At 43.3% G+C, this 13375-nt stretch overlaps 1 protein-coding gene across 1 annotated transcript in view; it reads left to right on the top strand.

Annotated features, from left to right (window-relative positions):
* Nucleotides 1–13375, top strand: part of snrnp200 (small nuclear ribonucleoprotein 200 (U5)) — a 45370-nt gene that overhangs the window by 28833 nt on the left and 3162 nt on the right. The window contains exons 30-43 of the mRNA XM_080183856.1: nucleotides 624–784; nucleotides 5057–5284; nucleotides 5497–5688; nucleotides 6528–6706; nucleotides 7016–7167; nucleotides 7654–7762; nucleotides 8593–8701; nucleotides 8856–9045; nucleotides 11019–11183; nucleotides 11416–11537; nucleotides 11662–11805; nucleotides 11903–12079; nucleotides 12525–12685; nucleotides 13215–13296. Coding sequence (XP_080039982.1) covers nucleotides 624–784; nucleotides 5057–5284; nucleotides 5497–5688; nucleotides 6528–6706; nucleotides 7016–7167; nucleotides 7654–7762; nucleotides 8593–8701; nucleotides 8856–9045; nucleotides 11019–11183; nucleotides 11416–11537; nucleotides 11662–11805; nucleotides 11903–12079; nucleotides 12525–12685; nucleotides 13215–13296 — 2171 coding nt within the window. The remainder of the gene's footprint in view (nucleotides 1–623; nucleotides 785–5056; nucleotides 5285–5496; nucleotides 5689–6527; nucleotides 6707–7015; nucleotides 7168–7653; nucleotides 7763–8592; nucleotides 8702–8855; nucleotides 9046–11018; nucleotides 11184–11415; nucleotides 11538–11661; nucleotides 11806–11902; nucleotides 12080–12524; nucleotides 12686–13214; nucleotides 13297–13375) is intronic.

The raw sequence follows: 13375 nt of genomic DNA, 5'->3' as shown, positions 1-13375 counted from the left end.
GCAGATTACAAATGATAAACATTGGATGAGGCAGTTAGAGAATTGTCCTGTGTTGGGCATCCTACTTAAAGAAGGATGCCAAAGCCATCAGTAACTAGACCTTAAAAGTACTTCATTGGCTGTTGAGCACTTTGGGGCTTCCTGTGGTTATGAAAGGCATTATTTGAATGCAAGTCTTTCTTCATTGTTGAGGTCAGTCAATCTCTTTGCATCATTATAAATGCCTACTTGCATCCCTATTCTGTCATGGTTTTCTTCATATCCAAATGAGCTGTCCTACACACTGTTGCAACGTACGTAGTGCAGCCAAGTAGCTGTCAGTGCTACTCTGTTATTTGCTCTACTGGGCTTGCACTGCACTTCAAGTTGAAGCCTCCTGATTTTTTTTGGCAAGCTACTGTACTGCAACTGAGCTAAATTGGGAATTGTGAGAATAAATCTATCTCCATCCATTCACTGAACACTTGTGCTTCAGTAGATGGCTGCATGTCTGGCTTGAACTGAAATGCTGAGCTCATATACACTTGTTCCAGTGTTTTGTGAATTTTGCCTTATTTCTGGAATGTCAAGCATCAGGTGACTGATGCCACAATTCTAAAATTTTTCTCGTCTTCTGTTTTCAGTCTTCAATGCGGTTTATAACAGTGATGACAATGTGTTTGTGGGAGCTCCCACAGGCAGTGGGAAGACTATCTGTGCAGAGTTTGCAATCCTGCGAATGCTTCTGCAGAACTCTGAAGGACGCTGCGTGTACATTACCCCAATGGAGGCCCTGGCTGAGCAGGTGAAATCATGAGCTGCACATTATCAGTAATTTAACCACGTCACTGCAAATAAAAACTAACTGAACAGTCTTGACCGGTTGTTGAATCACATTGGAAAAGGTTTGATTTCTGAAATACTTTCACATCAGGATTCAGAGCATGGGTTTCAGCAGTAACTGAGCCAAACATGTCAGCAAGTCCCAAAGTGCTGACTGAAATGTCTGAGCTGAACAGGGCAGGAATTAGTGTGCTACAAATCCACTGAACAATCTCTGTTAATGCAGGAGCATTTTCAGAGACTATGTATTAAGCTGGCTTTAATGTGAGGGATTTCCCTTCTTAATTATGGCTTAGCTAACACACAGACTCACGCAGACAACTCCTCTAGTAAAAGATGTTTCTTTAGCTTCCAAGCTTGGTGAATGCATGAGAGAGAGAAACTTAGGACAATTCCAAACCTAATTTGAAATTACATGAAACCCAGTACAATTATATAATTTTCAAAAGCTATTTGCCCACCCCAGCTGGGCAAGAGCCAATCATTATAAGTATAGATGATACACCTTGATCAATAATATTTGTTGCTAGACAGCATAGGACTGTATAATCAGCTTGTGGGCCTTAAGGGTCTTCACCCATTGCCTCTTGAAACTTAGCAGACCCTCCCTTATCTATGTCCTTGGTTCAGTGAGTATCCTGTTCATTAGGACTGTCTGGAGGTCCCTGCTAAGATCTTGGTTGAATGTGTATCCTGTTCACTAGGACTGTTTAGCGACCCCATTGTTTTTCTCCTTAGCTCAGTAGCTGCATCATTGTAAGGAATGTGGTTCTTTTTATTTAACTACGTCCCATCGTACCTCACGAGCATTATGCTATTAACAAAGGCACATGCTTTTAATACAGAATATGTTTTCAAAACTACATGTCTGAGTTCTCTAATAGTGGTTATTTGTGACTATGCAAATAGGATACTTCAGGACTTTGTAATTTTTCTGTATCCTATTCAGTCTGATCTTATCTACCCTGATCTGCTGTCTGGGCCTTTAGTCCCAAGCCATTCTGAATCCCCTCCCTACAGTTAATAAGGAGGTAATTAGCCAGGGTTTCTGACCTGCTTGTCATGCAGTAACTATTGCTATATCCCAGTGGTCAAATATCCTCCTGACATTGCCTCAGCTTTCATGTATATTATCCACTTAGGTGAAGTACTGAAGGAAAATAAACACTTGAGAAATGTTGCCCAGCAAGAGTTGATATTTAATGTGAGGAGGAGATAAAATTGGTTAAAAAAAAAATTTCCATTTTAAATTTAGACCAAAATTAGTGCATTGAATATTTGAGTGGCGGTGACCTCTGTTAGTCACCCAGTGAAATGCCTCGGTTGCCATAGTTATGTCACAGGATGATGAGCACTGTGCAGTCAATTGGTTTCACATTTGATCAATTTTGTGAGACTAATGTATTGGAAAGTATGGTGTTGTAAGTCAATGCAGATGGTGAAGAACTAATCTGGTAAGTACAACACAAGAAATGTTGCCCTCCTTCACTATTCTCTCAATTTGGATGATGCTGAATGTTTAGATGGTTTAATTATTGCAGATGTGAAGGAATAGGACCGATAAAATGTGAAAGTGGGAAAGTTTGTACAGAACCGGTAGAAATAGCAGAGGTGCTTAATGAATACTTTACCTCGGTATTCACGGTGGAAAATGATCCGGGTGGTGGTACTGTAGGTTTGCGGTGGACTGAAAAGATTGAGTATGTGGATGTTAAGAAAGAGGATGTGTTGGAAATTTTGAATAGCATCAAGATGGATAAGTTCCTGGGACCGGATGGGGTGTACTCCAAGGTTACTGTGGGAGGCAAGGGAAGAGATTGCAGAGCCTCTGGTGATGATCTTTGTGTCATCGATGGAGACGGGAGAAGTTCTGGAGGATTGGAGGATTGCATATGTGGTTCCTATATTCAAAAAAGGAAATAGAGATAGTCCAGGAAATTACCGACCGGTGAGTCTAACCACAGTGGTTGGTAAGTTGATGGAGAGGATCCTGAGGGACAGGATTTATGAACGTTTAGAGAGGTTTAGTACACTCAAAAGTAGTCAGCATGGCTTTGTCAAGGGCAGGTCGTGCCTTACGAGCCTGGTTGAGTTCTTTGAAAATGTGACTAAACACATTGACGAAGGAAGAGTGGTAGATGTGGTTTATATGGATTTCAGCAAGACGTTCGATAAGGTCCCCATGCAAGACTTCTTGAGAAAGTGAGAGGGCGTGGGATCCATGGGGCTGTTGCTTTGTGGATCCAGAACTGGCTTGCCCGCAGAAGGCAGAGAGTGGTTGTGGGTGGGTCTTTTTCTGCATGGAGGTCAGCCACCAGTGGAGTGTCCCAGGGATCTGTTCTGGGACCCTATGCTGTTTGTAATTTTCATAAATGACCTGGTGAAGAAGTGGAGGGATGGGTTGGTAAGTTTGCCGACGACATGAAGGTTTGTGGTGTTGTGGATAGTCTGGAGGGATGTCAGAAGTTGCAGCGAGACATAGCTAGGATGCAAGACTGGACGGAGGAGTGGCAGATGGACTTCAACACGGATAAATGTGTAGTGGTCCATTTTGGCAGGTCAAATGGGATGAAGGAGTACAATATCAAGGGTAGGACTCTTAGCAGTGTTGAGGATCAGAAGGACCTTGGAGTCCGGGTCCATAGGCCTCCTAAATCAGCCTCGCAGTTAGGGGATGTGGTCAAGAATGCGTGTGGTGTACTGGCCTTCATCAATCGAGGGATTGAGTTGAGGAGTCGGGAGATAATGCTACAGCTTTATAAGACCCTAGTCAGACCCCACTTGGAGTACTGTAATCAGTTCTGGCCGCCTCATTACAAGAAAGATATGGAAGCTATTGAAAGAGTGCAGAGGAGATTTACAAGGATGTTGCCTGGATTGGGTGGCATGCCTTATGAGGATAGGTTGAGGGAACTAGGTCTTTTCTCCCTGGAGAGACGAAGGATGAGAGGTGACCTGATAGAGGTTTATAAGATGTTGAGAGGTATCGATTGGGTGGATTCTCAGAGGCTGTTTCCCAGGGCTGAAATGGTCGCTACAAGAGGACACAGGTTTAAGGTGCTGGGGAGTAGGTACAGAGGAAATGTCAGGGGTACGTTTTTCTTCAGGTAGTGGCTGCTGTCGGTGGTGGTGGAGGCGAATTCGTTAGGGTCTCTTAAGAGACTTCTGGCTGAGTACATGGGATTTAATAGGATTGAGGGTTATAAGTAGGCCTAGTAGCCTAGCGAGACATAGGATGCAAGACTGGGCGGAGAAGTGGCAGATGGACTTCAACGCGGATAAATGTGTAGTGGTCCATTTTCGCAGGTCCAATGGGATGAAGGAGTACAATATCAAGGGTAGGACTCTTAGCAGTGTTGAGGAGCAAAAGGATCTTGGGGTCTGGGTCTGTAGGACTCTCAAATCGGCCTTGCAGGTGGAGGATGTGGTCAAGAAGGCGTATGGTGTGCTAGCCTTCATTAATCAAGGGATTGAGTTTAGGAGTCGGGAGGTAATGCTGCAGCTTTATAAGACCCTTGTCAGACCCCACTTGGAGTACTGTGCGCATTTCTGGTCGCCTCATTACAAGGAGGATGTGGAAGCTATTGAGAGGGTGCAGAGGAGATTTACAAGGATGTTGCCTGGATTGAGAGGCATGCCTTAGGTGAGGGAGCTGGGTCTCTTCTCCCTGGAGAGACGAAGATTGAGAGGCAACCTGATAGAGGTTTATAAAATGTTGAGAGGTATGGATAGGGTGGATTCTCGGAGGCTATTTCCCGGGGCTAAAATGGTCGCTACGAGGTGACACAGGTTTAAGGTGCTGGGGAGCAGGTACAGAGGAGATGTCAGGGGTAAGTTTTGCACTCAGAGGGTGGTGAGTGAGTGGAATCGGCTGCTGTCGGTGGTGGAGGAGGCGAACTTGTTGGGGTCTTTTAAGAGACTTCTGGATGAGTAGGTGGGATTTAATGGGATTGAGGGTTATGGATAGGCCTAGTAGGTAGGGATATAATCAGCACAACTTGTGGGCTGAAGGGCCTGTTTGTGCTGTAGTTTTTCAGTGTTCTATGATGTTGATGCTGCATGGTCCCTGCAAATAGGTAAGATCAATCTCCCTGACTGAGCTGTGACATTGCAGTTAATAACCTGCTAATAACTATGTTGCGTTGCTGTGCGATATTGTTGACTGGGTTTATATAGGTACTGATGGAGGTTACCCTGATGCTTGGAGTTCTAACCAGTCCAATTGCTTCCACAGGTTTATGCAGACTGGTATGAGAAGTTTCAGCAGAAGCTGGGCAAGAAAGTTGTGTTGTTGACTGGTGAGACGAGCACAGACCTCAAGCTATTGGGCAAAGGAAACATCATCATTAGCACCCCAGAAAAATGGGACATTCTCTCACGACGATGGAAGCAGAGGAAAAACGTTCAGAATGTAAACCTGTTTGTTGTAGATGAAGTTCACCTGATTGGTGGAGAGAATGGGGTAAGAGAAAGGAGGGAATGGGAATGTGTCCAAACAAAACAATCAACAATGTACAGGGTTGTTGTTACTTGCCCCATTAAAATCACACTTATAGCATCCAGATTGAGGATTGGTTACAGTAAAATATCATGCTTGGAATTTGTGTGGAAATTCCTCTCAACAGTACCTCAATATCTGATTGTTGTCTTTTGATTTCTTGTCACAATTTTAAGCCTGTTCTGGAAGTGATCTGTTCCCGAATGCGATACATCTCCTCTCAGATTGAGCGGCCAATTAGGATTGTCGCTTTAAGCTCATCACTGTCCAATGCAAAGGATGTAGCACACTGGCTTGGCTGCAGCACCACTGCAACCTTCAACTTTCACCCAAATGTTCGCCCAGTTCCCCTGGAGCTACACATTCAGGTATGATCATGCAGGTATAGAGAGCAGAACCAGCATTGTTAACCAGGCTTAAATCACAATTTCAAGGTAATTAAATAATGTATAAAATTCACATATTCAGCTGAATGTTTTAGGTAAACGCAGGAAATTAGTAAAACTTTTAAGTAACTTGAAGAATTTCCCCAGCAATCAATAATGAGGGCACCTGAGGGAAAAAAATCATTGCATGGCTCTCCTGATTCATGATGTAGAGATGCTGACGTTGGACTGGGGTAAACACAGTAAGAAGTCTCACAGCACCAGGTGAAAGTCCAACAGATTTATTTGGTCGCAAAAGCCACTAGCTTTTGCAGCACTGGCTGCCCGATCCCCTGGAAGGGGCGGCCAGCGCTCTGGAAGCTAGTGGCTTTTGCTACCAAATAAACTTATTGGACTTTAACCTGGTGTTTTTCCTGATTCAGGCAGGAACCACATAGACCAAGTTTAGTCCCCAGTTTATGCTGAATTAGCTCCCATTTGCCAGAGCATTGGGAGTGTTGCTCAGGTCTAAGTGTCTCAGGCAAGAGCAATCCACCAGATTTCCAACATCTGGGTGCTACCCAATGACCTCTGCTATAAAGTACCCATGTCATGGGAGTGTGATAGATAGTATTCAGCTATACCGAGGCAGCCTACTGAAAGTCACTAAACATTGACTCAGAAATCGAGTATGAGAACCCAGATATTGTACTGCAAAGTTTTCGCCCCTATTGATATGTATGTCATGAGGGTTAACATGTTCAGGCGAGATGGGAGAAAATAAGTACTCAGAGTTGGGGTGGGGTGAACACTTGATTTTAAATATCTTATTTTGAATGCAGGGCTTCAACATCAGCCATACGCAGACTCGCCTGCTGTCCATGTCTAAACCTGTCTACCATGCCATAATGAAGCACTCACCTAAGAAACCGGTGATTGTCTTTGTGCCATCCCGCAAGCAGACCAGGTTGACAGCCATTGACATCCTTACGTTCTGTGCTGCTGATGTCCAGCCTCAAAGGTAAGTTGTATTAAGTCTGTAAGAATGTGTTTTGAAAATAAGCAGTCAAGTTGTCTTGTTAATTTTTGGTACTATAAATTCCATTTCTTGTGAAATGTTTGAGTTTCTGAACATCGATGCACCAAATTTCACCATTCTCAATGTCTTGTTCATTGAAGTGCTAGAATTCTTATGAGGAGTCCAGATCCCTGATGCATGAAATGGGTGTTACTGATGATTAACTCATTCTTGTTCTGTGCCTCTTCCTCCCTGCGCTGCACCCCCCCCCCCCCCCCACCCCACCCCACCAACCCCAACCCTTTTCTGCAGGTTTCTGCACTGTACAGAAAAAGACTTGGTTCCATACCTTGACAAGTTGAATGATAACACTTTAAAGGAAACCCTTGCCAATGGAGTTGGTTATCTGCATGAGGGGCTCAACCTGACTGAGCGCAGAATTGTGGAACAACTCTTCCGCTCTGGTAAGAATCCTTAAAGGGCGATGGAGAAAAAAGCAGGGAAGTGGGATAAGATCAAGATCAACCATGATCATGTAGAAGGCGCAGCAGGCTTGAAGGACTGAATTGCCTCTCTAGCTCTGAATTCCTATGTTCCTTACAATTCTCATTAATTACTAGGTTTGGTAGTAGCTTGTGTCAAATTCAGCTTCAGAGGATGTGTCGGAAGGTTTTAGCAATGTGATGTGAAATTATTGTTTGGCTCAGGTGAGTGAGTGTTCAGCTGTTACATTAGGCACTGCTTTCCCTTGGGGAGTGAGTTTTGGTGGCTTTAACAGTGTCATTCTCTCTTCATGCACTTCTCTCTCTCTCTGGGGAATTTGTGTCAAGATTGTATACAGGACGTGCAAGACTCAGTTATAATTGGAACAAATGTTATCCGTCCGGGTGCTTTGAATCATGTCCAAGATAAATGCATGCGATTGTACTTAACAATTCTCCTCTTCGCAGGCGCAGTACAAGTCGTGGTGGCCTCTCGGAGTCTCTGTTGGGGAATGAATATCTCCTCTCACCTTGTTACCATCATGGATACCCAATACTACAATGGCAAAATCCATGCGTGAGTATTCTACAACATTGCATACTCTCCTTGTATAGTTGTAAGAGAATGGACAGTAAGAAGAACTGAGAACTGTCACTCCAAGACATCTTTGCCACCAAAAGAGGACCTACCTCCAGGAGCCCTCATTTTCCCTGCAGCATCAGTAATTTTCCATCTTGCGGCATGCAAAGTATTTATACCTTGTTATTTTAATCAGTTTTCAGACTGAATGAGGTGACTACATTCTGAAATCTTTATTTTGGTACTTCAAGAGACATTTGTCAATAGCCCTGTGTTGTTGGTTTCTTCCCTTTCAAGCCATTGCCTATTTTAAAGAAAAGATCCTTTTACGTTGCACGTTTTTATACTTCTTGTATGGTCCTATATTCACCCCAAACTAGAATCAATCAACCATATACAGTAATTGATCCAATTCTGTCTGAAAATGGACAATACTCATCTTGGCCTACTGTGCCTGATCAACAAATTTAATAATATCACTAGAGACCCCCTGTTGTTCATGATTACTGTAAATAGCAGTGGGGTCTCAGAATAAATCTATGGTGAACACTATGTCTTGGATTACGCAGCAACTCCCAATCTATCTGGACAACTGATCAACTATTCTTTGCATGACTGACTTTATTGGATTGACCTTTGAAGTTACCCCCTCAAAGAATTGCAGTAGGTTTGTTTATTACATCCTTTATTGAAGACAAGAATGCAGTGAGGCAGATTGCCTACTGTGCACAAGTTACAAATTGTCAATCAACTTCAATTGAGTAAACATTCATGAGAGCACTATACTTAAAATTTAGAGGCTGTTTGACAAATGTGTTTTGTTTCAGATATGTGGACTACCCTATTTATGACGTTCTGCAGATGGTTGGACGAGCTAATCGTCCGTTACAAGATGACGAAGGAAGATGTGTCATTATGTGCCAGGGATCAAAAAAGGTGAGGACAATATTCGCACACTGCACCTTGGGCAGCGGTCTGAATGCCTGTCCTCAAATTACTGCCTGCAGTGTGTCAGTGCTTGTCTGCATATTGCCAAGAACTGCACCACTTCTGTGCTCTTTCGAAAGCTCAGACTGATCCTTTATTTCAGGATTTCTTCAAGAAGTTCCTGTATGAGCCACTGCCAGTGGAGTCCCATCTTGACCACTGCCTACATGATCATTTCAATGCTGAGATCGTCACCAAAACCATTGAGAACAAGCAGGATGCTGTGGATTACCTGACCTGGACCTTCCTTTACCGCAGGATGACCCAGAATCCAAATTACTACAATTTGCAGGGTGCGTATTTGCATCGTTCACTTGCAAGGAGAAATTTGAGCAATGTGTAGGTGTCAGAATTGGTTCACTGGTAACACTTAGACCTCTTGGTGAAAATGTGTTCCCATTCTATAATTTAAGATGTCATTTAAAGGCAATACTGAGAGGTGACATCTTTAAGATGAGAGATTAAATGCGGGCTTCATCTGTCTCGAGGTGGACGCACAACATCCGATGACACTACTTCAGTTATAGTTGGGAAGTTCATCACAGTATCCTGAACAGTATTTGTCTCTCAAGTAAAACAACTTAAAACAGATTGGAAACTTGCTGTGAGAAACTTGGTTGTTTTTTTTCCTACATTGCAACGTTGACATCTCTGCTAAAATACTTAATTGGCTGTCAAGCACTTTGGAGTGTCCTGAGATTGTGAAAGGCGCTAAATAAATTATTTGCTCCCTTAAGCAAAGAACAAAGAAAATTACAGCACAGAAACAGGCCCTTCGGCCCTCCAAGCCTGCATCGACCATGCTGCCCGACTGTTCTAAAACCTCCCTACCCTTCTGGGGACCATATGCCTCTATTTCCATCTCATTCATGTACTTGTCAAGACGCCTCTTAAAAGTCACTACCGTACCTGCTTTCACTACCTCCCCCAGGTAGTTCCACTTCAGACAACAGCTCTGCATTTTAAAATGGTACAGTTGCCCATTTGAATTGCAGGCGCAAGATCACAGGCACAAGAACTCTCACAAGAACCTGGAACAATGAATTCCAGGCACCCACCACTCTTCTGGGTAAAAAATCTGCCTTGTACATCTCTTAAAACTTGCCCCTTGCACTTTAAACCTATGTCCCCTAGTAACTGACTTTTCCATCCTGACTATCCACTCTGTCCATGCCTTTCATAATCTTGTAGACTTCTACCAGGTTTCACCTCAACCTCCGTCGCTCCAGTGAGAACAAACCAAGTTTCTTCAATCTCTTCTCATAGCTAATGCCCTCCATACCAGGCAACATCCTGGTAAATCTTTTCTGTATCCTCTCGAAAGTCTTCACATCCTTCTGGTAGTGTGGCGACCAGAATTGAACACTATACTCCAAGTGCGGCCTCACTAAGACTCCATAAAGCATTAACATGACTTGCTAATTTTTAAACTCAATATCCTGGCCGATGAGGGCAAGCACGCCGTATGCCTTCTTGACTACCTTCTCCACCTGCATTGCCACTTTCTGTGACCTGTGTACCTGTACACCCAGATCCCTTTGCCTATCAATGCTCCTAAGGGTTCTGCCATTTACTGTATGTTTCCTATCTGTGTTAGACCTTCCAAAATGCATTACCTCACATTTTGTCCAGATTAAACTCCATCTACCATCTCTTCATCCAAGTCTCTAACTGGTCTATGTCCTGCTGTATCCTCTGATGGTCCTCATCGCGATCCGCAAACCCACCAACCTTTGTGTCGTCCGCAAATTTACTAATCAATCCAGTTACATTTTTCTCAGCAAAGGAACACCACGTGTCACAGCCCTCCAGTCAGAAACGCAGCCTTCCACTGCTACCCTCTGTATTCTTTGACTGAGCCTCGGAATGTAAAATGTTTCTGTAATGCCTGTTGAAAATCCAAGAATGCTGTGTTTAAACCGCAAAGGGTGGTAGTTCCTGGCATGGTTGATTACTAACGATATCATGTTACATGCACAACTTTTGAGATGTGAGTTCTTGTGCCTGCGATTCAAATGGGCAACTGTACCATTTAAAAATGCAGCTCTGTTATCTGAAGTGAGAGTGGGCAATGTAATTTATACAAGACTAAGGTTTCATACAATTTAGCAAAGTTACATTTGAAAATTATTTACTGGCAGTGTTTATCTGAATCTGCTCAACTTCTCCAGTGTGGGCTGGAGTAGGAAGTAATAGCTTCAATCAGTTTCTTTCTCCAGAACACCCCAGTGCAGCAGTGAATAGTGTATCCTGTTTTATTTTCCAGGTGTATCGCACAGACATCTTTCAGATCATCTCTCTCAATTGGTGGAAAATACCCTGAATGACCTGGAACAATCCAAGTGCATCAGCATTGAGGATGAGATGGATGTGGCGCCATTGAATCTAGGAATGATCGCAGCTTACTATTACATTAATTACACCACCATTGGTAAGTGCTATAGTTTCAGAGAGATTCACTGGGGGAGGGATACCATTTCTGTAAAATTCCAGTGAGGCGGATTTTGTCATATCTCAAATATATCTCTTATAATTATCTGAGTGGAAGAGTCCATTGTTGAAATGTGCCTGGACTGACTAGTAGGAAGGATGCCAAGAGCCTGAGCATGTCATTCACACTGCTGAAATGAAACCGGAAACTGAGTTTTGTGTTTTGATTTTAGAGCTGTTCAGTATGTCTCTAAATGCCAAAACAAAGATCCGGGGTCTGATTGAGATCATATCGAATGCTGCAGAGTATGAAAATATTCCCATCAGGCACCATGAAGATAACCTCCTGCGACAGGTGAGTGTCAGGCTGCAAGTGCTACTGAAGGCCATTATGGGGCTGGGAGGCGAAGTTGTAACATCATGTCAGTTAGTGGTCACATTTCTGTAGTTTAAAAGTGGTTTCTATTTTTGATTCACAGCTGTATCAGAAGGTTCCTCACAAACTGAACAACCCAAAGTTCAATGACCCACATGTGAAGACAAATTTGCTTCTTCAGGCACATCTTTCCCGTATGCAGTTGAGTGCCGAACTGCAGTCTGACACAGAGGAGATCCTCAGTAAGGTTAGGAGAAAAATAGAAGTTTGAGAATTCACATGTATTAATTCCAGCTGTTGTTGCTAGTTCCTGAAACCTTCGTGAATGGTGTTTTTTCCACTAGGCAATTCGTTTAATCCAAGCTTGTGTGGATGTGCTGTCCAGTAACGGTTGGCTCAGTCCAGCTCTGGCTGCCATGGAACTGGCCCAGATGGTGACACAGGCCATGTGGTCCAAGGACTCGTACTTGAAGCAGCTTCCGCATTTCACTTCAGAGCACGTCAAACGCTGTACTGACAGGGTAAGCACAGAAATGCAGCTGAATGCTAAAGTAGAATAACTGTGGGACCAGGCAGCATGAGAGTTGTATTGATGGGATAATTAAATGACAGGCGTTGAAAGGTATGTAGAGAATGTAAAGGCATAGTTAGGCACATGTTTGTGCTGAGAGTCAGCAGAGCTAGGCACTCAAGACTACGTCAACAGAGGAAGTGTGGACTCTTGACAGCTTCCATTCTTTTTCTAGTATGCAGTAATTTAATGTTCACTTTACAGCGTGGGATAGAAATGATGCAATAAAGTTGAGAAAACCTTAAACTTCAACACATTATATGAAAACTTTGGTAAGATTTTTCTTCCAAATATAATTGCTGTGTGCTGGAAGTAACAAGTGCCTGATCTAGTTGAGAAATGGGTTGAGCTGCGGGTTTGTACTTGTTGAATACTGTTAAGTGGTTTTCTTTCAGGGGACTGACAGTATCTTTGATATCATGGAGATGGAGGATGATGAGCGCAATGCACTACTGCAGCTTTCGGATGCACAGATGATGGACGTTGCCCGATTCTGTAACCGGTACCCCAACATTGAGCTCTCCTATGAAGTGATTGAAAAGGAAAACATCAAAAGGTAAGAGTGATTCATTAAAACATATCTCGGCCAATAGAAATGCAAAGACCGAGATTTTTCAGATGGAACCTGGATTTAAAATCTAGCTCAGCTGCAGAGGATAAAGGTTGTTTGATCTTGGTCTTCAGTTCAATTGATTTGAGTGTTGCCGATGATAAACAACCGGCATTGAGCTCATTGGGTGCATTGGGACTTACAAATTCAGGTGATAAAAGAGGATTGCATTTTATTGTTCACTTTTAAAGCAAGCCGAAGTGTAATCAATTCAGTGTCAAATTTGAGCTTGCTATGGACTGCAAAAACCTGGAATGTTAAGATCTCTGCAGAATTTCTGAGCAGCAGACAGTTCTTCAGCGAGGTAAATAGAAGTTGCTTCAACCACGGGAAAGATGGAGGGCCAGCCACAATCAGGCTATAGGAAATTGGAGAGCCAAGTACTCCCAACTGAGTACATCAGTTCACTTCAGTAGTTTTTAAGAGAAAGGTCAAAACTTGGTGAGATGGGTAACAATGTGCAATTTTTGTGCAGTGGTTCCTCGGTCGTCGTGATGGTACAGCTGGAGCGTGAGGAAGAGGTGACTGGACCTGTCATTGCACCCCTATTCCCTCAGGTGAGCCCATACACCAAGGAAGCAACTCTTAAGAACATAAGAAATAGGAGCAGGAGGAGGCCATCTTGCCCTTCGAGCC

The sequence above is a fragment of the Carcharhinus amblyrhynchos genome, unplaced genomic scaffold (genome assembly GCF_965287045.1).
Source record: "Carcharhinus amblyrhynchos unplaced genomic scaffold, sCarAmb.v2.hapA scaffold_449, whole genome shotgun sequence".
Taxonomy (NCBI): domain Eukaryota; kingdom Metazoa; phylum Chordata; class Chondrichthyes; order Carcharhiniformes; family Carcharhinidae; genus Carcharhinus; species Carcharhinus amblyrhynchos.
This window is presented reverse-complemented; position numbering and strand designations above follow the sequence as displayed.